Raw genomic sequence first — 20,641 nt, forward strand, 5'->3', positions numbered from 1 at the left:
TATAGTGAGTGTAGCCTGTTTGTGAGTCCAACTGCCTCAGGTGATGTTAGATACATCAACAAATCCGCAAATGCATCCACTGTCAGCATGGTACAATATCCTACAGATGATGAAGCAGGTAAAGTGTTTTTTAAAAAAACCGCCAGCATACCAGAGAGATAGGAAATAGTAGGGAAGCATTTAAACCAACCTATGAGGACTTTATTGACAAATTCTTTTTATATATAGGTAGATTATTTGCTAATTAGGTCAATCTAATCATAGTAGGGAGGGGCTAGTTGCAAATTCACACTTTTCAGATATTTCTTTTTAAAGATTTTCAAGAAATATTTTATTTTTCATTAAACTTACAACCCTGTCTTGGTAGAAGTAAGAAATTTAAAATAATGCTTGAAGAATCACCAATTTCTATGAAACTAGTAAAAAAAAACAAAAAAATAAAACTTCCTAAAGAGTTGTTAAATTGTTCTCCAGAAATCTGAGATTCATTTAAAAACTCATCTAACCTAAATTCTTAGCTGCTTCTAAATCTAGTAAAGAAGCCTTTTCAGAAAGGTGGATAAAACTACCTTGAACAAAATCAATATGATGATGAAGCAAACACAATAAACAGAACAATGAATCCGAAAAATAAAATCAAATATGACTTACGCAATGTACTGTTCAGTCTTGTTGAATTTCTTGGCAAGGTACTTTGCGGACGCCTTGCTGGGTATCTTCACAAAGGACAGCTCTTTGCCATATCGAGTCAAGTTGCACGGAGTCTCGCACACGCAGTAATCATTATCCCTCTCAACAAGAAAGTCTAGAAAATTAAGGAGACAGATGGAGGGAGAAGAGGAAGTGAGGAAAAAAAAAGACAGAGATCCAAAGAGAGAGGAGAGGGACAGATTCATTTATCCTCATCCTGGCATGACAATCAAAATGCCAACTGAGTGCGACTCATCAAGAAAGAGACGACCTCAGAGACATTGAAATACAGAAGACAGGCGATAGATGCATGCTGACAGAGCAAGAGGGACAGCTGCAACTAGAGGGCAACATGCCAAGTGTGCCATGGAGGAGTAAGAGACTGCAAGTCAGGAAGAAAAAAAGCAGCGAACATGAAAGGCTTGAGAGGTTTTAGCTTGTGGCGAGGCAAAAAAGGAAAGCCTCAGTGGTACCATCATGTTGAAGGAACGCTATTATCTGTTATCAGATTGGATCAAGAGCTCAGAACAGTGGGATACATATACACTATCAGTTTTCACACATCATGCTGGTTTATTTTCTTACCCAAGGCAGGGTCTGCACATTCCTTGTACTGCTCCGGGGTGCAGTATGGGGCATCTCCTAAGGACAGGCAGAAACAAAAAAGAAAAAAGAAAACAGCATCAGTTTGAAGGAAAGCAGAGAAGACAACAAAGATCTGGGCTCAACTTTTGCTACTCTTCTTTCACGAGTATTGCCATAGAACTTCAATTCAATCTAGTTTATTTATGTAGCGCCAATTCACAACACATGTCATCTCAAGGCACTTTCCAGTTCAACCAGATCATCCAGTCAAATTGATTCAGTTTTCTATCTAAGGAAAACCAGTTGATTGCATCGACTCATTGATTCAAATGCAATCTCTCACACTAAGCGTGCTTGTAGTGACAGTGGAGAGGAAAAACTCCCTTTTAACAGGAAGAAACCTCCAGCAGAACCAGGCTCAGTGTGAGCGGCCATCTGCCGAGGCTGACTGGGGTTCAAGGAGACAGAAGCAGAGATACAAAAAGCAGCTGTAAAAGGGTCCAGGCAACACACAACCAGGCAGACGAGCTCTGAGCCCGCTCCCATATTAGAGGATGAAGTGAGCACATCCAGCCAGTCACAGTCAGAGAAACAGGACTACACTGAAAAAACAAGCCAATCTTGAACATCTATAAACAAAGGTGTTGATGGCAGCAGCACAGCTGATATTTCTGATTCCATTTATCACTGCTTAAACGTTTCTGTCAACATTGTTCTTATCCATCTCATTCTAGAAGTCCAGCCATTCATTCCAATCCATCAAGGCAACACTGAATAAAGGTCTGCTGTGGATGAACAGAAAATTACTTCCCTGCTACGGGCAATATTTCATGGGATTTTCCCTAACAATTACTCAGCTGACAGAGAGATCTAGGGACTGGAGTACAAACCACCGGGGAGGATTTATCCCGTTCTCTGCACCCTTATACCCACAACCAGGTAGCATAAAATCCTGATGATCACAGGCGGATTTTCAGGCTGATCTGCGACTGACAGCAGAGATATTGGAGAGGTGGCAGGTGAGTGAGCGTTAACAAAGTCCCAATCCAAATGTTTCCTCTGTGCCAAACCCCCTTTTCAATTTGCCATCTGAGATCTCACACTGTGATTAAAAGCACGAGGTAGGCATTTAATCACTGCACAAACACAAAGAGAAAATGGTCGAGTTTTCCGATCCACTGGAGTGTGAAAGTGTGTGATTTTCTAAGACAGCTGCTAAAAACTGTCAGTTCCTTGAGTAAAACTGTCACCGTCACCATTTTACACGCACACTTTTACAGAAAGTTTACAGCAACCTCCACTACGGCATTTATTCTGCCTTCTTAAATGTAGATGTATGCATTGTGTGTGAATGTGTGTGTATGACGCAGAGAGATACCAGGCATGTGGACCATCCTGCAGTTGCAGTTCTCCACCAGGTATCGTGTCTCACAGTCGATTCTGCAGGCAGTGATGCTGTAAGTGCTGAAGAAGTCTGAGTCCATTGCCGAGGACTTGCAGTCACCCCACGGTGGGGGCAAGTACGTCAGCTGAGAGAGAGAGAGACAAAAAAAACTCTTTTTAGTTACAGCGTGTTATTAAGAAATCCTTCCCTGCTTGTGTGCAGATAATGCAGTCCTGACCTTGTACTTCCTGTCAGAAAGATGAGAAACTTGTTACCCAGTCTATAAAAGAGGCCATTTCCCAACAGACAATACACATTACACAGGTCATTTGCTGCATTAGACTTTAGAGAATGAATCCCATTCTTACTTCATGGTGAATACATCTGTACAGTGATGGTTTTTGTAGGAGCTGGTCTCCTACGCTCTCCTATTTCTAGTCTCCCTCTGGGCTTTTATCGTACTGCCCACTCTTCATAAGAAGCCCAATAGTTCCAGCTGTGTAGTAGAAAGTGTTTCTGCTGGAAGAGTTTCAGTCTCTATATTTTTTTAAAAGAAAAAAAACATGCAACTGGAGTTCTAACCAAACAGTTTTATGCAATTCTTATGTAACATCTGTAAATTAAACCCTCAGACTTCTGCTCATTTTTTAGTGGGAGTCCTGCACAAAAGTCTTCTGAGAGTCATTTCATATCAGCCTATTTGTTATGCTTGATCTCAAAGTGTAAGTAGCACTAATATTTCAAGTGCTTTAAACAGATGGATGTATTTTAGCTTGAACTATCTTATTACATTCTCTGTATGTAAACATACATTGTTTTTTTGTTTTGTTTTATTCTATACATTTTTTGCTGTGGTAAACACCTAAATTTCCCCATTGTGGTACAATAAAGTAACTTTCTATTCAATTCTTTTGTTTTATATTGTATTTTTCATAACATGATATTTTCTATCAGATTACTTTTTGCTGTTATGTAAGTAGTACCGTGATAAGTTCTATTTACTTAATGTTCAACAATTATGTTATCAAAGAGGTGCACAAATGCTATATTGGGAATCTGAAAGAAACCAGCCATGATATCAGGAAATATATATATTTTTTAAATTGTCATTACACTGTCACAAGTACAGAGCAATGAAATTAACTCTCTGCAGTTATAGATGAATAACGATAGTTCAGTGGGTGAAATGGACGTACAGAGAAGTTCAAACCCCATCGACACCTCACACCCCATCTCACAATTCTAAACTTCCACCATAAAATGGGCGAATCCAAACGAAGCCCTGAATTGACGTAAACTCAGGGATGTTGCCTCATTTGGTTCTGGCCTGTACTCCCCGAAATTCACATACAGACCAGCCCACTGGTTCAATAGCGCAAGGGGGGTGGGGTGTCGACTGCTGGGCCGCTGACTGGACCGGACCTCAGCAGAGAGCCATGAGCTGCCCTCCCTAAGCCGGAGGAGGGGGGCTGGGGGCAGATAAGGCAGGAGGGGGGAAGCTTGGGCGGCCGGTGTCCAGGCTACCATCACCGGGTCGGGTTTGGTCGCTCCGTCCCCCACTGGCTCCCTGCCCCCGTCCGCCGGGGTTCCCGGACCAGCCGTGGAACTGACAGCTCGGTTCGAGTGCCTGGTGTGTTTCGACTACGTGCTTCACTGTAGTCGACCACAATCCTGGACGATTTTGATATTACCCCAGGACATTTTTTTAGGTATGAAAAGTAGGACATGTCCGGGAAAAAGAGGACGTCTGGTCAATCTACCATATCAACAATTTCAATGTTTCAGTGAGTGAGTGCTTGTTGCCATGATGCGTCTTTGCTCAGCAGCTTTGCTCGTTGTAAACCAGCCAATCAGCGCACAGCTCATCTAATTATTCATTATCATACCATGAAAGGAAGAAAACCTGACGTTTCATTCTAGGGCTTTTAACCAGGCTTGCATTAGGGATCATAGAACAGCAAATATGCCATTTTCAGCCCAACCAAAGTTACACACCCTATTCAGACCTTAAGGACCAGCGCCAAATACCCTCTATAATCATTCTATGACCCCTTAAAAGGTCTTTTTGCTCAAGGACCCAGAGTGGTAGTCTGTGGGAGTGAAGCTCAAAGTCTGGATTCCAAACTCTATGCCCTAACCTCTAGGCCTTCCCCTACGTTCAGAAGTATGATTTATCATTAGGCATCATTTCTTGGTATCTGAAGGTTTCACTGTTCCTATAATAAAGGGGACAGATTCTGTCTTGCAGAGAAGATCGTGTTTGGGTGCATAATACGTCTAACAACCTGGGAACAAAAGCTAGAGACCTTGTGAAAACGCTCAAATGAGGGTGTTAAGAGAATGTGATCACCCAGAATAAAGCCAGTGCTGTATCAATAGAGGTTAGAAAAAGGGCACATACAGACCAATGAAGGGTATAGCTGAAAGGTAGAGTGGGAGTGGGAGGCAGCTCACAAACCAGAGTCATCTACAACTGTTTTATCAGGAGAAATTGACCAAAATTCCTGCAAACTCTTATGAGAGACTTTGTTAAAAGATACTATAACGGGTCTACTCTTTAATTCACTTTGGATAAAAGCGTCTGCTAAATGCATAAATATCATTATATCCCATATAGATGACTTAAGTCTTATTATTTCTGGTGTTCCTAAAACAGGGATTTTCACTGTAAACTGGCTATAAGACAATGTGCTGTACAATTTAAAACGTTTGCATGAAAGAACTAAAAAAAACAACTTGTTATTACTGACGAGTTGAAAGTCATGATCACTAAAACCAAACTGAGTATCAAAGGATTTTAAAGCAATGTTTAAATAAAGCATAATAAGACATAAATATAATCCCTTAGTTTTAGTGTTGTATTAACATTAACTTTGTTCCTAAGACTTCGCTTAGAGTTTGTCAACGCTTATCTTTTATGAGCACTTAGCATTTGAGACGCATCATAATGTGAAGCTCTGAGGAAGGGGATATGTCACGGCAGAAATAAAACCTTGCCGGCTCAATTCATAATGTTTAAGCAAACTAAGAGCTCCAACTCAACATTAGATCCTTTCGATCAGATAATTCAGCTTGGAGTGATATTAGACTGAAGTCTAAAAGTGATTGAATGTTCCTCATCAGGGCCGTGCAGAGACCACTAAAGGGGCAGGTGCTCAAAAAAAAAAAAAAGGGCACATCTTATCGCATTTTAGGACAGAATATTAACAAAGTCACATAGCTTTCAGAGTTTAATGAACAATGATAAATTACAAAATTGTGAGACATACAATCAAAGCAAAGGGAAATCTCTACAAAGAACATAGAACTATGCATATGTAAAATATTGTATTAGTAATTTCTTTCTGCAGGTCTATTTTGTTATAGGAAAGTATTACAATATTCAAACCTGCAATTTAGCCAAAGATGTAAATCAGAGCTGGACCACCAGACATATTTTGTCTTTACAGAATTAAACTGTTAAAAATGCATACAAGGGCACAATGCAACCTTTTAGTGTACTGTAATCTATAAAAAAGAATGTCTGCCTGGTTTGCTGTACTGACAGTGGAGATGGAGACGGTCCATTCAGAAAAGCAGAGCTGCTGCATCAAACTTTAACTAGAACTGCAGAAAAAAAAGAACAAAAGCAAACATTTTATTAATGCATGTCACCATGAGAAAAGCCTACTCTGTTTGTGCCTTAGTGTATTTTGTAAGTACCTATATACATTTTCTTCAATCTTTCCTCTTCGTTTTTTCTTGTCAGTTTCTCTTTTCTTTTTTTCCTCATTGTCTCATCTTTTCTGTGTTGAGTGAAGGTCAATGTCTTATTTATTTCAGTCTCTTGCCTTTCTTTTTCCCCCAAACTAAATCCAAGATTATGATCCAAAAACTTATTTTCCGTCATGGTGATTTAACTGTTTAAAAACAAATTTCCAACTTTTAAGCATTTTTGCTATTTTTGTTCTCTTTTGTTCACAGCAGCAGTTTTCTGTTAGCCATGTCTTTAAAAATGTTAATAACCTCACTGTGAATGATTGGCACATCCTTCTTGATTGCCAACAAAAGAAGGTCTGACAACCGATCCTCCTTGCATAAGCTGCGCAATTTTGTTTTCACCAGCTTCATACATTATATCTATCATATATCTATCATGGTAGTTCTGGATGAGTTCTCCTTTAAGATACATTTACCTAACGCTAGAATAAATGAAATGTACATCATGCAGCAAAGGAAATTAGAAAATCAGATCCATTATGGAGATTATAGGCTTTTGACGGGCGATGTGCCCCTATTGCATAAGTAATACTGAAGAATGTCCTACCATCATTAAGGACACAGGGAAACTTTATAGTTATCTTGCTTTGCTAGCAAAGTCATTAGCTAGCAGCTAGCTCATAGCACAAGAACAACAGCCAGTCTGTATGATAAAAATACTGAATCGATAGATAAGAACAGCTTTTCCTCACCTGGCTGTCTCCTGCCGCTCAGTAGTTCTTCAGAGAAAGGCGCGCCGCGTCCTATACTTTCCTCCGTTTAAACCGCTACTCTTTGCTAAAGTAGAGAAATTATACAACGTTCAAAGTTTTCCATTGTCTGACAAGTAGCAAGCCTACTCCAGTATTTTCACCAAAAATTATGTTTTTTAATTCACAAAAAAACTGTTCTGTAATCATTACAGAACAGTTTTTTGTGAATTTAAAAGCATAATTTTCAATGTAAAAGACTAAAAGCACAGAGTAAACAGTGTTTTAGATCAAACAATACTGCATCATCCATGGGGCTCATTTGGTTTCACTTACATGTTTATTCAGGTTGACATTGGAGAGGCGGTGCAGACTGAAGACATAGCCATCCGTCCGATCATGGTTGATCTTGCTTAGGGCCAAATGAGCAGCGACCACAGTGTAATGTGGAATGTTCGCTACCTTTAGCTCCGCAGTTAGCCGCCTTATCTGACTGTGCGAGAGGCAAGTGCATCGTCACCGGCAAAAGGTCAAAGGTAACAATGTGACCGGAGGGCTTATTGTATTGTTTTTCTTGCCAAAAAAAAGAGATAATAATAATAATTTCAGTACATGTGTCAAATAAAAAAAAAAAAAAAAAGGGACCAAAAGGGCACATTGGGATCATGGAGCAAAAGGGGCAGGTGCTCAAGCCCCCTTAGCCCCCCCCTCTGCACGTGCCTGTTCCTCATTAAAAGCTAAAGAAAAAGAAATACTGCTTTTATAGATGAAGGAAATTATTTTGATAAAATAAATGGTTATTTTTTCAACCTTGAGCAAAACTAATATCATAGGAATATAAATCTTCAAAACAAGTAATGCTTGTTTTGAAAAAAACAAAACATGATAAAAGTTTATCTAAGAGCACTCTCTTGCTTTACTTTAAAGAGAATGATTAAAGTGTGTTCAAGTCTCTTGAAAAATCCTCAAGCGCAATGTTCTGGTTGCATTAATGTTCAAACTTTTAGGTCCCATCCACTTTGAGACAAGATAAGGTGCATCTATAAAGGCATTTTTTTGTTTGTTTAGGCAGTTTATCCACATGGACCCGGCTTTTTTGGGAGACCGTAAGGATCCTTTTTCAAAGTGGGTTACAGATTAGAAAGATTCCATGTTTCTGTGTGTGTACATATAAGCCACTTCTTTTTAAAACCAATGACATCTCTCCAGCTGTCTGCACATGCCAGGCGTTTTTATCTATGTTTTTTTTTTGTGATTTTGTGGCAGTGTCACAGCGTCACCAAAAGTGCATATGTGCTGCAGTGTCACCAGTGGCAGCAAAGACCAGAGGAAGAAAAACAAAAATCTGAATATACCTTTTAAGAAGTGCATCGGTGCGAGATGTGGTAATCTGGCAAATTTCAAGAGGTTTTCTAAGGCAGAATAAGAACCTATTACAAAGTTAAGATGAAGCATGGTGACAGAATGCAAATAATAAACACAAGAATTTAATCAAAAGGTACATAAAGGATGCAAAACCTATGCATTAAACCTATGGTTATCTATTGCAGTTTAATTATTAAAGTATGGATGTTCATCATTTTTTATCACCTAAAAGTCTAAATTTTAACAACTTAGTCATCAAAATTAAGGCAAACAGAAAAGAATCAATAACTTTGTTTCAGACAATTCAGTAAAAAGAAAATTTTAACACATACAAACACTATATATATTTAACGACATATATAATTATATGTAAAATGTTGTGTTTATGCCCGAAAAGGGGAAAAAAAGAAGAAGTGAAACTTATTTATTATTCTCTTCCCCATATAGTTCTTAACACCAACGTACTTTACTTATGAGTTCATGCTACAACAAAACACACTTATTTTCTTAAATTCTTGTCTGCTATTTAATGTAGCTATTCATCCACCCCTGAACCACCCCTCATACATTATAATGCTCTGACTTCCTGATTATATTGTGATCAATTGTGTCAGATGCTTTTCTTAGATCAACAAACAAACCAATTGAATATGTCTTTTTCTATGGAGCTAGTGACTTTCTCTATTAACCTCCAGAGCTGCCAAAGCAGTGGATCTCTGTGATTTAAATCTACATCGACTCTCAGAAAGTAGTTTCTGTTTATTAATGAAGTTTTTCCAGCCTGTTAATAGTCTAATCGCAGTGAGCTTTTCTAAAATCTTAGAAAACTGTAGAAGTAAAAAAACAGGCCTATAATTTGTGAATTGGTATTTATAGGTTTTTGTAATGGCAAGATGTTTGCAGTTCTAACGTTGTTTGGAAATGCACTAATTTGGAAAGAGTTTACAGATATGAGTCAGTGGCTTATGTGGCTATAAGAATAATTGTCTTGATGCCAAAAAGAGCCCAACAGATTTTACTTTCACAAGTGGAGCAGTACGGCTATCGTCGTAGTGTTCCGCTTGATTTATGCATATAAATTGTTTTATTATAATTATGCAGGGAGTTTTACAGATTATATGGACACTGCAATGTAGGTAGAAAAAGAAAAGAAAAACAGGAGAAAAGATGAAAGAATGACTGTTGTAATATTAATGTATTCACAGTATGAGGACCTTTTATGTAATGATCTCTCATTTTCACTGCTGTAAAGAGACATTGAGTTTGGATGTTTTGTTATGACAATCATGTTGCAGATCTCTGTTATTCCGCGATCAGGGTTTGTTACGCATTGTGTTTTTCAACCACTTCTTGTTGGGAGCTGGAGAAGTTCCATCTCTCTCCAGCAGAGTCCGCCATGGATCCTCCTGAACTGAGCCTTCGACACACCTGAGGCCCATCTCATCATCAGAGGACGCCGCAGTGTTAAATCCAGTATGTTAGCACCTAAAGCTAGTATCTTCTGAGAACCTTTTGTTGTCATTGAATCCAGACTGGATTCTAACCCTTTGTCTATGCTTTCAGGAAACCTGACTTTCTCCTGTGAAGCTCTGGAAGAGCTTAACCTGCCGAGCCTGCCCTCTGAGCCAAACCTGAAGACTCTTCTCTGGATTCCCATGCAGCTCAGGACTAAGAGCTGGAAACTCAGAACCAAGGTCTGCCTTCAAGCTAGAAGTAAGACGCTGAAGCAGCTATCGGACTCTGCTGAACGAAACAATCTCTGGATCCCAACAGTTCCTCCCTCAAGGCTTTATCAGGACTCCTCAAGGTACAAACCAGAAAACCTTAAAGACTCAAACTCAACAGAGCCAACGCTAACTAAACTGTCTCCCTCACAGACTCCAATGAACCAGCCCCCCAGGCCTGAACCAGTACCAGTGTTACTTCCATGTGCTTTTGTGAAACAATAAACCTGTTAAACTTTTATTCTGTCTCCGTGGTGTTCTGCATCTTGGGCCTCTCAGTAACCCATCATGACACTTCTGACTTATCATCAACATTTGTTTTGTCGCTCATAAAATATTGTTGATCCATTTCAAGTGGCGGTATTTAATATATGCCCTATTTTACTCTCATCTACTATTTACTGCAATATTGTTGTTTTGATGTCCCTAACATATTGTTTAATTTATTAATATAGCTTTTATATCTAGTTTTTCTCTCTGTTGTTTTATATATCAATATTCATTTGAACAGATCAGCTTAAAGAGAAACGATTTGAAGTAAAATATAATGTCTGGTAAGTTTCAACTGGGAACTAAACTCTGTTGTTTAAATGTTTTCTAAAAATGTTTTTATGTCTATTCAGTCGGTTCTACAGTGTTTACATACTGACAAAATAAGCAGCTATAAGACGGAGACCAAAACATGATTACATAAATAAAACATGTAATACATGCACAAAAAAAACAAACAAACAAACAAAAAAAAACAAATAAACAGATGTAAACCTGAATGAGATTAAAACATTGACCACTGGAGAGATGACAGCCCCAGGCAGATATATTTGCAGTCTTCAGGAATTCAGAAAAACAAGACGATGAAAAGAAACAGTGGAGCTGAGTAAAACAGTTGTTGTATTAAATATTAATTTAAATCTAAACATACATAACTCCTTTTTCTAGCCAAACCTCAGTAAACTACATGCATAATAAGGCTATCTTCATTATCTCTCCAAAGGAAAACATTTTCTCCGACTTGCATTTAACAAAAGGACAAAAGGATCAGTGGCACTAATTTGCATTTAATCAACTTAAAAAAAAGAGCAAAACTTGATGCATTAAGTAAAGGAAGGGGCTGTTAAAAAAGACCCTTGTGCTTGTCTCCGTTTCATTGGCTCAAAGTGTGCATCACTGAGTGCTCACACAGCAATAAATTAAAAGGCCACCATTGTGATTTAGGAACCTGCATTTTACAATTTGTACCAGAGTGCAGGAGGCTGCCACGGTTTCTGCAAACTGGATTTGGTTATTAATAACCCAGGGTGATGTTCTGCATGCACATAAAGTATTCATCCATTATGATGGACTATAAAAAACACAGGTAGCCACAGCTGAAATTCCATCATGAAGAGTTTTCGCTTTACAAAAAACAGAAAACATACTGCTGTGGGCAAGTTAAGATCAAGAAAATATTTAGTCATATAGAGATATATTATGGAGAAAATATATGATAACAGCTGCTCTGCCTTTTAAATTCTCCACACATTCAAAAGCTTGTCAACTTTTTTCAAACACTGTCTACTTTACTTCCTCACAGAAAAACGTTAACCAGAGTCGACAAAAGGCGGTCGGGCGAATAAGATTTAATGACATTTTAGAGCAAAGTTAGCCATTTAACAACCACAGAGAAGGCAAAAAAATCCACGATAAGACGTTGACCTCAATTCTCCCTTCATTTAACTGAGCAAGAGAGCAAAGGAAAGGTATAGACGAAGAAGTCTGCTAGACTTAACGGACAGGAAAAAGAGGAGGATGGAGATACGCCGCCGGTGGAGACGTTTCCAGGGTTTTGCTTTTATGTTAAAAGCTCGTACCGATATTGCATACTTTTCTTTTTATGGGATCATGGTGAGTGACAGTTTGGCCAGATGAAAAGTCAGTGGCAGCTTTACACCACAGGATTGCTGAAGGAGAGAGTTGAATGAGTGTGGAGCAAACTGCATTAGATTAATGAAGAGTGAGTTTGCCAGGGAATAAATAAACAGAGACAGACTGAAGGGAAGCAGAATGTTGAGAGTGATATTAAAGAGAGAAATTGTATTAGCAGAATTGTAATGAATGTCGGAGAGGGGGAAAAATGTAATGGAGCCAATGAGAGATAAGAGAAAAAAACAAAGATGCATTCTTTCCTGCAGAAGCGACATTGGCAGCATGCAAAATCCTGCTGCAGCGTGCCGACACAGGAACGCACTGACTAGTTGTGTGGACGTGGACGGACTGAGATAACCAGCAAAATCCTTCTTTTCTCTTCTTCATTCATTATGCATGAATCTGTAGCATATTAGGGACCAGGGCTTACGGTTTGTCTGGCTGCAAACTAGCCATTGCACCCACAGAATTATTCACAGCTGAGAGGAATAAGCCAAACTACTATGTTTCACTGAACAAGACCAATTGCGACAAGCTGACTGGGCAAATGTGTGTTCTTTATTTATACTAAAGCCCACGTGTGGGTCCCTGTGAGGGTTGCACAAGGACCCAAGGTCTCCTGGGAGCACATAAACATGAGCAATCCATTCAACTTATGGCACTGTTGGTTTAGAGGTTAAAGCCTTTTCAGCCAAATGGCCTTATTCACTCTAACTCATATCAAAAGATAATTAAAGGTCATTCACAGATATGTTTTTTCTTGTCAGGGACTCTGGACTGTATTTAGTTTAACAATGTATTTGCAGTATGATGCCGTGGAAAGGCGTCAACCTTGTGGGCTATTGCTTTTTTCCCAGGTACACTGAATGATACGTATTATAAATGTGCTATCCTTCGTGATAACAACCTCCATCTCTGTGCCTTAGACTGAACCAAACAAATGATCTGTATTTATTGTCAAACGGCTAAAGAATGTTTTCAAGAACTAAAACATTTAATAAACCGCAGAGCAAACAGAGCGGCTATCAGCACAGCAGAGAGCTGAGTAAATCCTGATGTCACGGGGTCTTCATGGCAGATATGGGTGCATTAGTGGGGTGGGAGTGAAATGAAGGGGGGTTAAAGCTTTGAAAAAACAAATATGTTGTGGAGATATTTTACAATGGTGGAAAAACAAGTGATGCTTACGTTGGGTTGATCTCTGACAACCCAACGCTTATTTCAAGCAGAGAGAAAAATAAAATGGAAACAGTAACTGGCTAGGACTCAAACGAGGCACGTGACGTCGCCCGGTACGGCGGAGCCGGGACCCCACCCTGGAGCCAGGCCTGGGGTTGGGGTTCGTCGGCGAGCGCCTGGTGGTCGGGTTCTTCCTCGCGGGACCCGGCCGGGCCCAGCCCGAAGGAGCGACGCGAGGCCATCCCCCAGTGGGCCCACCACCTGCAGGGGGAACCATGAGGGACCGGTGCAAAGAGGATTGGGCGGCAGCCAGAGGCGGAGACCTCGGCGACCTGATCCGCGGGCGCTTGAACTAGCTCTGGGGACGTGGAATGTCACCTCACTGGGGGGGAAGGAGCCCGAGCTTGTGCGGGAGGTGGAGCGATACCAGCTAGAAATAGTTGGGCTCTCCTCTACGCACAGCCAGGGCTCTGGAACCCAGCTCCTTGAGAGAGGCTGGACTCTCTTCTACTCTGGAGTTACCCGCGAGGAGAGGCGGAGGGCGGGGGTGGGGCTGCTTGTCTCCCCCCAGCTCAGCCGTCTCGTGTTGGAGTTCACCCCGGTAGACGAGAGGGTCGCCTCCCTTCGCCTTCGGGTTGGAGGGAGGACTCTGACAGTTGTTTCGGCCTATGGGCCGAACGGCAGTACGGAGTACCAGGCCTTCTTAGCATCCCTGGGGAGGGTGTTAGAAAGCGCCCCTCCCGGGGATTCCATCATTCTGCTGGGAGACTTCAACGCCCACGTGGGAAACGACAGTGACACCTGGAGGGGCGTGATCGGGAGGAACGGGCCCCCAGCTCTGAACCCGAGTGGTGTCTCATTATTGGACTTCTGTGCAAGTCACGGATTGTCCATAATGAACACCATGTTCAGGCATAAGGATGTCCATCGGTGCACTTGGCACCAGGACACCCTAGGCCGAAGGTCGATGATCGACTTTGTAGTCGTATCTTCTGATCTTCGGCCGCATGTCTTGGACACTCGGGTGAAGAGAGGGGCGGAGCTGTCCACCGACCACCACCTGGTGGTGAGTTGGATACGCTGGAAGAGGAGGAAGCCTGAAAGACTCGGCAGGCCCAAACGTGTAGTGAGGGTCTGCTGGGAACGTCTGGTGGAGCCCTCGGTCAGAGACGTGTTCAACTCCCACCTCCGGGAGAGCTTCTCTCAGGTTCCGAGGGAGGTTGGAGACATGGAGTCCGAATGGGCTGTGTTCTCTGCCTCTATTGTCGATGCGGCTGCCCGTAGCTGTGGCCGTAAGGTTTGCGGTGCCTGTCGTGGTGGCAATCCCCGAACCCGGTGGTGGACACCGATAGTAAGGGATGCCGTCAAGCTGAAGAAGGAGTCCTATCAAGCCTGGCTGGCTTGTGGGACTTCTGAAGCAGCAAGCAGGTACCGTGAGGCCAAGCGTGTCGCGGCCCGGGCGGTTGCAGAGGCAAAATCTCGGGCCTGGGAGGAGTTTGGAGAGGCCATGGAAAAAGACTATCGGTTGGCCTCAAAGCGATTCTGGCAAACCGTCCGGCGCCTCCGGAGGGGAAAGCAGTGCTTCACTAACACTGTTTTTAGTGGGTGTGGGGAGCTGCTGACCTTGAAGGAGGATATTGTCGGGCGGTGGAAGGAATACTTTGAGGATCTCCTCAACCCGACAGACATGCCTTCCGTGGGGGAAGAAGAGACGAGGTGCTTGGGGCTGGGTTCGTCCATCACCCAGGCTGAAGTCACCGAGGTAGTCAAAAAACTCCACGGTGGCAAGGCTTCGGGGGTGGACGAGATCCGACCTGAGTATCTCAGAGCTCTGGATGTTGTCGGGCTGTCATGGTTGACACGTCTCTTCAACATCGCGTGGAGGTCGGGGACAGTTCCCCTGGATTGGCAGACTGGGGTGGTGGTTCCCCTCCACAAGAAGGGGGACCGGAGGGTGTGTTCCAACTATCGGGGAATCACACTTCTCAGCCTCCCCGGAAAGGCCTATGCCAGGGTGCTGGAGAGGAGAGTCCGGCTGATTGTCGAACCTCGGCTGCAGGAGGAGCAGTGTGGTTTTCGTCCTGGCCGTGGAACGGTGGACCAGCTCTACACCCTCTGTAGGGTGCTTGAGGGTTCATGGGAGTTTGCCCAACCAGTCCACATGTGTTTTGTGGACTTGGAGAAGGCATTCGACCGTGTCCCTCGTGCTGCCCTGTGGGGGGTGCTCCAGGAGTATGGAGTCAGGGGCCCTTTATTAGGGGCCATCCGTTCTCTGTACAAGCGGAGCAGGAGTCTGGTTCGCATTGCCGGCATTAAGTCGGACCTGTTCCCGGTGCATGTTGGACTCCGACAGGGCTGCCCTCTGTCACCGGTCCTGTTCATAACTTTTATGGACAGGATTTCTAGGTGCAGCCAAGGACCGGAGGGGGTCTGGTTTGGGGAACAGCGGATCTCGTCCCTGCTTTTTGCGGATGACGTAGTTCTGCTGGCTCCCTCCTGCCAAGACCTACAGCGTGCGCTGGGGCGGTTCGCAGCCGAGTGTGAAGCGGCCGGGATGAGAATCAGCTCCTCCAAATCCGAGGCCATGGTTCTCGACCGGAAAAAGGTGGCTTGTCCCCTTCGGGTTGGAGGGGAGTCCTTGCCTCAAGTGGAGGAGTTCAAGTATCTTGGAGTCCTGTTCACGAGTGAGGGAAGAATGGAGCGGGAGATCGATAGACGAATCGGTGCGGCTGCTGCAATAATGCGGACGCTGCACCGGTCTGTCCTGGTGAAGAGAGAGCTGAGCGAAAAGGCAAAGCTCTCAATTTACCGGTCGGTCTACGTTCCTACCCTCACCTATGGTCATGAAATTTGGATCATGACCGAAAGAACGAGATCCCGGATACAAGCGGCTGAAATGAGCTTTCTCCGCAGGGTGGCTGGGCTCTCCCTTAGAGATAGGGTGAGGAGCTCGGTCATTCGGGAGAGGCTCAGTGTAGAGCCGGTTCTCCTCCACATCGAGAGGAGTCAGTTGAGGTGGCTCGGACATCTTCTTCGGATGCCCCCTGGACGCCTCCCTCGGGAGGTGTTCCAGGCATGTCCCACCGGGAGGAGGCCCAGGGGACGACCCAGGACACGCTGGAGAGACTATGTCTCTCGGCTGGCCTGGGAGCGCCTAGGGCTTCCCCCAACAGAGCTGGAGGAGGTGTCTGCGGAGAGGGAAGTCTGGGAGTCTCTGCTTAGCCTGCTGCCCCCGCGACCCGGTTCCGGATAAAGCGGGAGACGACGAGTACGAGTACGAGTACGAGTAACTGGCTATAAAATTTGTGACCTGTTACCCTGCATCCCTTTGTCCTTTCAGTGAAACCACAGCGCTGGAGCCATTTGTCAGCTCCACTGTTAAACAGGCGTAAAAAACTTCATATAACAATTTCCTCTCTTACAGCAATAGCAGAATTTCACACTTTAAGTGAAAAAACAACAACATTTCATTCAAATACATAAAAAAAAAACATGAATAATTTACAAAAATAGTACAAGTATTAGAAGCTTATTTGGTGATACAGCCCATTTTTGTCCACAGCACAGCAGTGACTCATAGTTCACAGTAAATTAGTGCACCAAGAAACAGGAACTCTCATCCATCAATAATCTCTCTATATCTCTTGGAGTTCTGGTTTCTCTTTCATGAACTCCTATCTTCAGGTTTACCATAGTAGAACCAAGCCCAGAGCATCACTTATCCCCTACCATGCTTAAAACTGGGCATGAGGAGATTTCCAACACAACAAGCCTGCATCTCACAAAAATCACACATGGAGTGTGAACCACTCAAAAACTCACTTTCTGCCAAATGTGACTAAAGCACACCAGACGGTTAGCATATAAATTAGTGTTATTTTCATTGTGATGCTAGAACAGAAAACACTTTGCTAGCATAACGCCGTCTAATTGACAGGTTGATAACATCTAATGGTTTCTATGAAAAATGGATTGTCCCCAAGATGCCCTTCTTTTTCACAGTTCAATAACAACGAGTTTTGGATCCTTTTTTTTTTAATCCCTTGCCTCTCAGCTTATGTGTGTCGTGCATGGATATGGGTCCTCATCCAGAAAGAGATGATTGTCTCTTTCCCATCGTTTACCCCACAGAAAATAAAAAAAATAAAAAAACTGTAGGTCATGCATTAATACCTACAAGAAACTTGGATTAGTTTTAAATGTGAAGCGAAAGTAAAACATATTGTCACATTTATATTAAAATGCATTGCAAAAACTAAAACAAAATAAGCTTTTTTTTCCCGTAACTAGGTAATTGTTATCAAATCAAAGATTGTTTTTTTCCCTTTAAAATTCAGTGTGAAAAATAGAGCTGAAATGGTAACGCTTTCTTTTACAGTACATCAATAACCATGTAATAACATGATAACAACATGGTAATAACATAGTAAGTTGCACTATAGTACTTGGTAACAAGAAAAACTTTTTGGGTAATTACCCCAAGATATAGGTATATGATTTCAAAATAATAATCTGCATGTAATTATTACAATTGTATGTGACTATGTAATATTTTAATTACCGTTAGGTTACCACATAACATTTTCTATTATTGGCCACCACCTACAAATAGAAAACTGAACTCAAGTTATATATAAATAAGAGTTCAGTTAATAAGATTGTCTTGCTATCTTCTAGGTTTGGTTTTCTGTTATATACCAAGTAATAAACACATTAATTTATTGCTGTCTGCAAAATAAATATGAGGTAATAGCGGTTTGAAATCTAAGAAGTTGACTTTACCTTGTCTGCTTAAAATCTGAAGCAAAGCACTTAGGCCACGTTCACAGTGCAGCCTGAAGTGACCCAAATCAGATTTATTTGCCCAAATTCGACCTGGATCTGATCTTTTCATGGCTGTCTGAACAACACAGATACGATTTTTTCCAATGCAACCCAGGGCCCTTGGCTATGTGGTCCTGAATCCGATACGAATCTGATCTTTTCAAATGCGACCTGTGTCTGAATGGCCCGGTCGGATTCATCCAACCTGAACGTCATTAATACCCAACAAGGGTCACTATTTTGTGTCTTGCTACGCAGAAGCTGCAAGAAAAACAGCAACCATGGCCGATGATTATGCGGAGAGCAGGTTTAACCATATTGAAAAGATTGAGTTTTTATGGTTGGAAAAGACCTCTAGATGCGCGCCGGCACTACCATCGATGTTTACTTCCGTAAACATACAGCATGCTGTCCTGTGACATCATTGCTACCTCTACTGCGCATGCGGGAATCTTGTGTTGTATGACTGCAGTTCACACAGGAGATCGCATACAAGTCGCATATATCTGGAAAATTTGTGAAAGGCAACGCAAAAAAAAAATCGGATTTCACAAAAAAAATCAGAATTGAGCATCAGGGCCTGCAGTGTCAACGTAGCCTTAGTAAAATTCTCCATCAAGTTTTTCTTGTTACCTAGTAATATAGTGTAACTTGCTATGTTATTAGCATGTTATTACATGGTTAATAATGTACTGTAAAAGAAAGCATTACCGCTGAAACAATTAATAAGATTAATTGTAATTAATCGATTATTGAAATAATCATCAACTAATTTAGTTATAGATTAATTGTTTACTGGATTATAGCAGCAACTGTACCAAGATTGTGAAAAAAAAAATAACGTTTTGCATTTAAGATTCAAAAAAATGTGTTGGTCCATCAATATGCTCTAATCAGAACTCTTTCATTGGAAAAGTTTTAGTTTCACCTGGTTTAATTTTGTAAAAAATCTTCTTTAAGAAACCTTTGGCTATGCAATTATTAATCGATTACTCTAAAAACTAATCGACAGACTAATCGATTTGCAAAATAATTGTTAGTTACAGCCCTAGTGAAAAATACATTATTTATTATTCAACATATCTACCAGAGTGGAAATCAATGCAGCTGGTACTTTATAGTCAGTTATTGGTCCAAAATGATTAATTCATGACAGCTGCTTAATCCTGAACTGCTGCTGCTACATTACTGACACAGTAAGGGTAAGTTCCTCCGACTAGTGTTAATTAGATGTACCATGTTATTAAATGTAAATCAAAGGTGTATTAAAACCTTTCTACTTCCTGATTTAACTTAATTGGATGCAAAACCTAGTCCTCAATGTTTTGACAGCATTAGAGACATGGACTAGCAGAAGCATAAAAGCCTTTTAACTACTGTTGATGCTTCTGCTATGTCTGCTGAGGTTCTTTTGGAAACTATTCTTACTTAGTCATTTGAAATTGTTTTGTTGCTCTAAATTCATTGGATTGTAAACACAGAATGTTCTGCTGCAAAAAGATGAGGCTATTATTTCATTTAGATGTTTGGAGTTTGTTTTCGTCTGGTTTTAAGGTGAAGACTATGTCCTCTGATGAGGTAAGACATGTTTTTCTTCAGCCAATAATAAGTGTGTGGTTCCAGAAGTCCTGTTTCATCCTCATCAAAGGCATATCTGATTTAAATGATATTTTAGTATCATGACGCCATAAATGCTTAGTTTTTTTTTTATATAAAAAGACTGCAAAACACAGATTAAATGCTCTTACCATGTCTTCTAAAATGTGTGACGGCCTTCTTCAACTTAGGTGTGAAAAGGTAGTTTTGTTTTAACACATTGCAGTCAAGTGTTGCCTCGGTATCCTCTATAGGATGTGTCGGTGTGAGATCAACTATTTGCAGTGTTATACACAAATAGTGATAATGGAATTGACTGAAGGAATGTGGAAGCAGCAGAGTGTAAAAAGAGTCCAAACTAAATATGGATGTTTGCACTGCTGTCTGAAACTCTTACAAGTTAAGGTGCGACCAAAGGAGATAATGTTCAAAAATAACACCTCGTCATATTACTTTGTCCAACAACAGCAGCATCTTTTACTCTTAGAAATATCTTGTTTACTTTCAAGTTTTAATCTTTTGCTACGAAATAGAAACTGTAAATTCCACTTTCAATTGTAACTATTAGTTACAAAAACATATTTAATATTTTTGGGGAAAAACATGAACCTGTTGGTTAGTTTAAATATCATCTGGTGCCAACAGGCTTACCTAATGATTAATGGAGGGCAAACAATGGTGCTCTTCCAAAGGAACAGACGTAAATCACTGGTGACCTTAACAACTGACTGGACTCGAGGAGAAAACTGGTACGTGGAACTAAGATGGATCAGAAGAAACTGTGATGTTGTTTGAAATTTGAGCAAGACCTAGTTAGTGAGACAAAACAAACACACATGCGAGGACAACCAATAGCACCAGAAAGAGAATTAAATGTTCCTAAAACCAAATAAAATGAAGGGAGACAGAATTAATTGGCTGTTTTTTTTTTTTTTTTGCTC

At 41.4% G+C, this 20,641-nt stretch overlaps 1 protein-coding gene across 3 annotated transcripts in view; it reads right to left on the reverse strand.

Annotated features, from left to right (window-relative positions):
- asic1b (acid-sensing (proton-gated) ion channel 1b) overlaps positions 1 to 20,641 on the reverse strand; it is a 286,951-nt gene that overhangs the window by 18,713 nt on the left and 247,597 nt on the right. For all 3 annotated transcript variants that reach the window (XM_038293188.1, XM_038293185.1, XM_038293186.1), the window contains 3 exons: positions 2,654 to 2,804; positions 1,276 to 1,332; positions 652 to 805 (listed from right to left, as the gene is read on the reverse strand). In XM_038293188.1, coding sequence (XP_038149116.1) covers positions 652 to 805; positions 1,276 to 1,332; positions 2,654 to 2,804 — 362 coding nt within the window. The remainder of the gene's footprint in view (positions 1 to 651; positions 806 to 1,275; positions 1,333 to 2,653; positions 2,805 to 20,641) is intronic.

Source organism: Cyprinodon tularosa, unplaced genomic scaffold (genome assembly GCF_016077235.1).
Source record: "Cyprinodon tularosa strain WSP-4 unplaced genomic scaffold, ASM1607723v1 ctg322, whole genome shotgun sequence".
In the NCBI taxonomy this organism is placed as follows: Eukaryota; Metazoa; Chordata; class Actinopteri; order Cyprinodontiformes; family Cyprinodontidae; genus Cyprinodon; species Cyprinodon tularosa.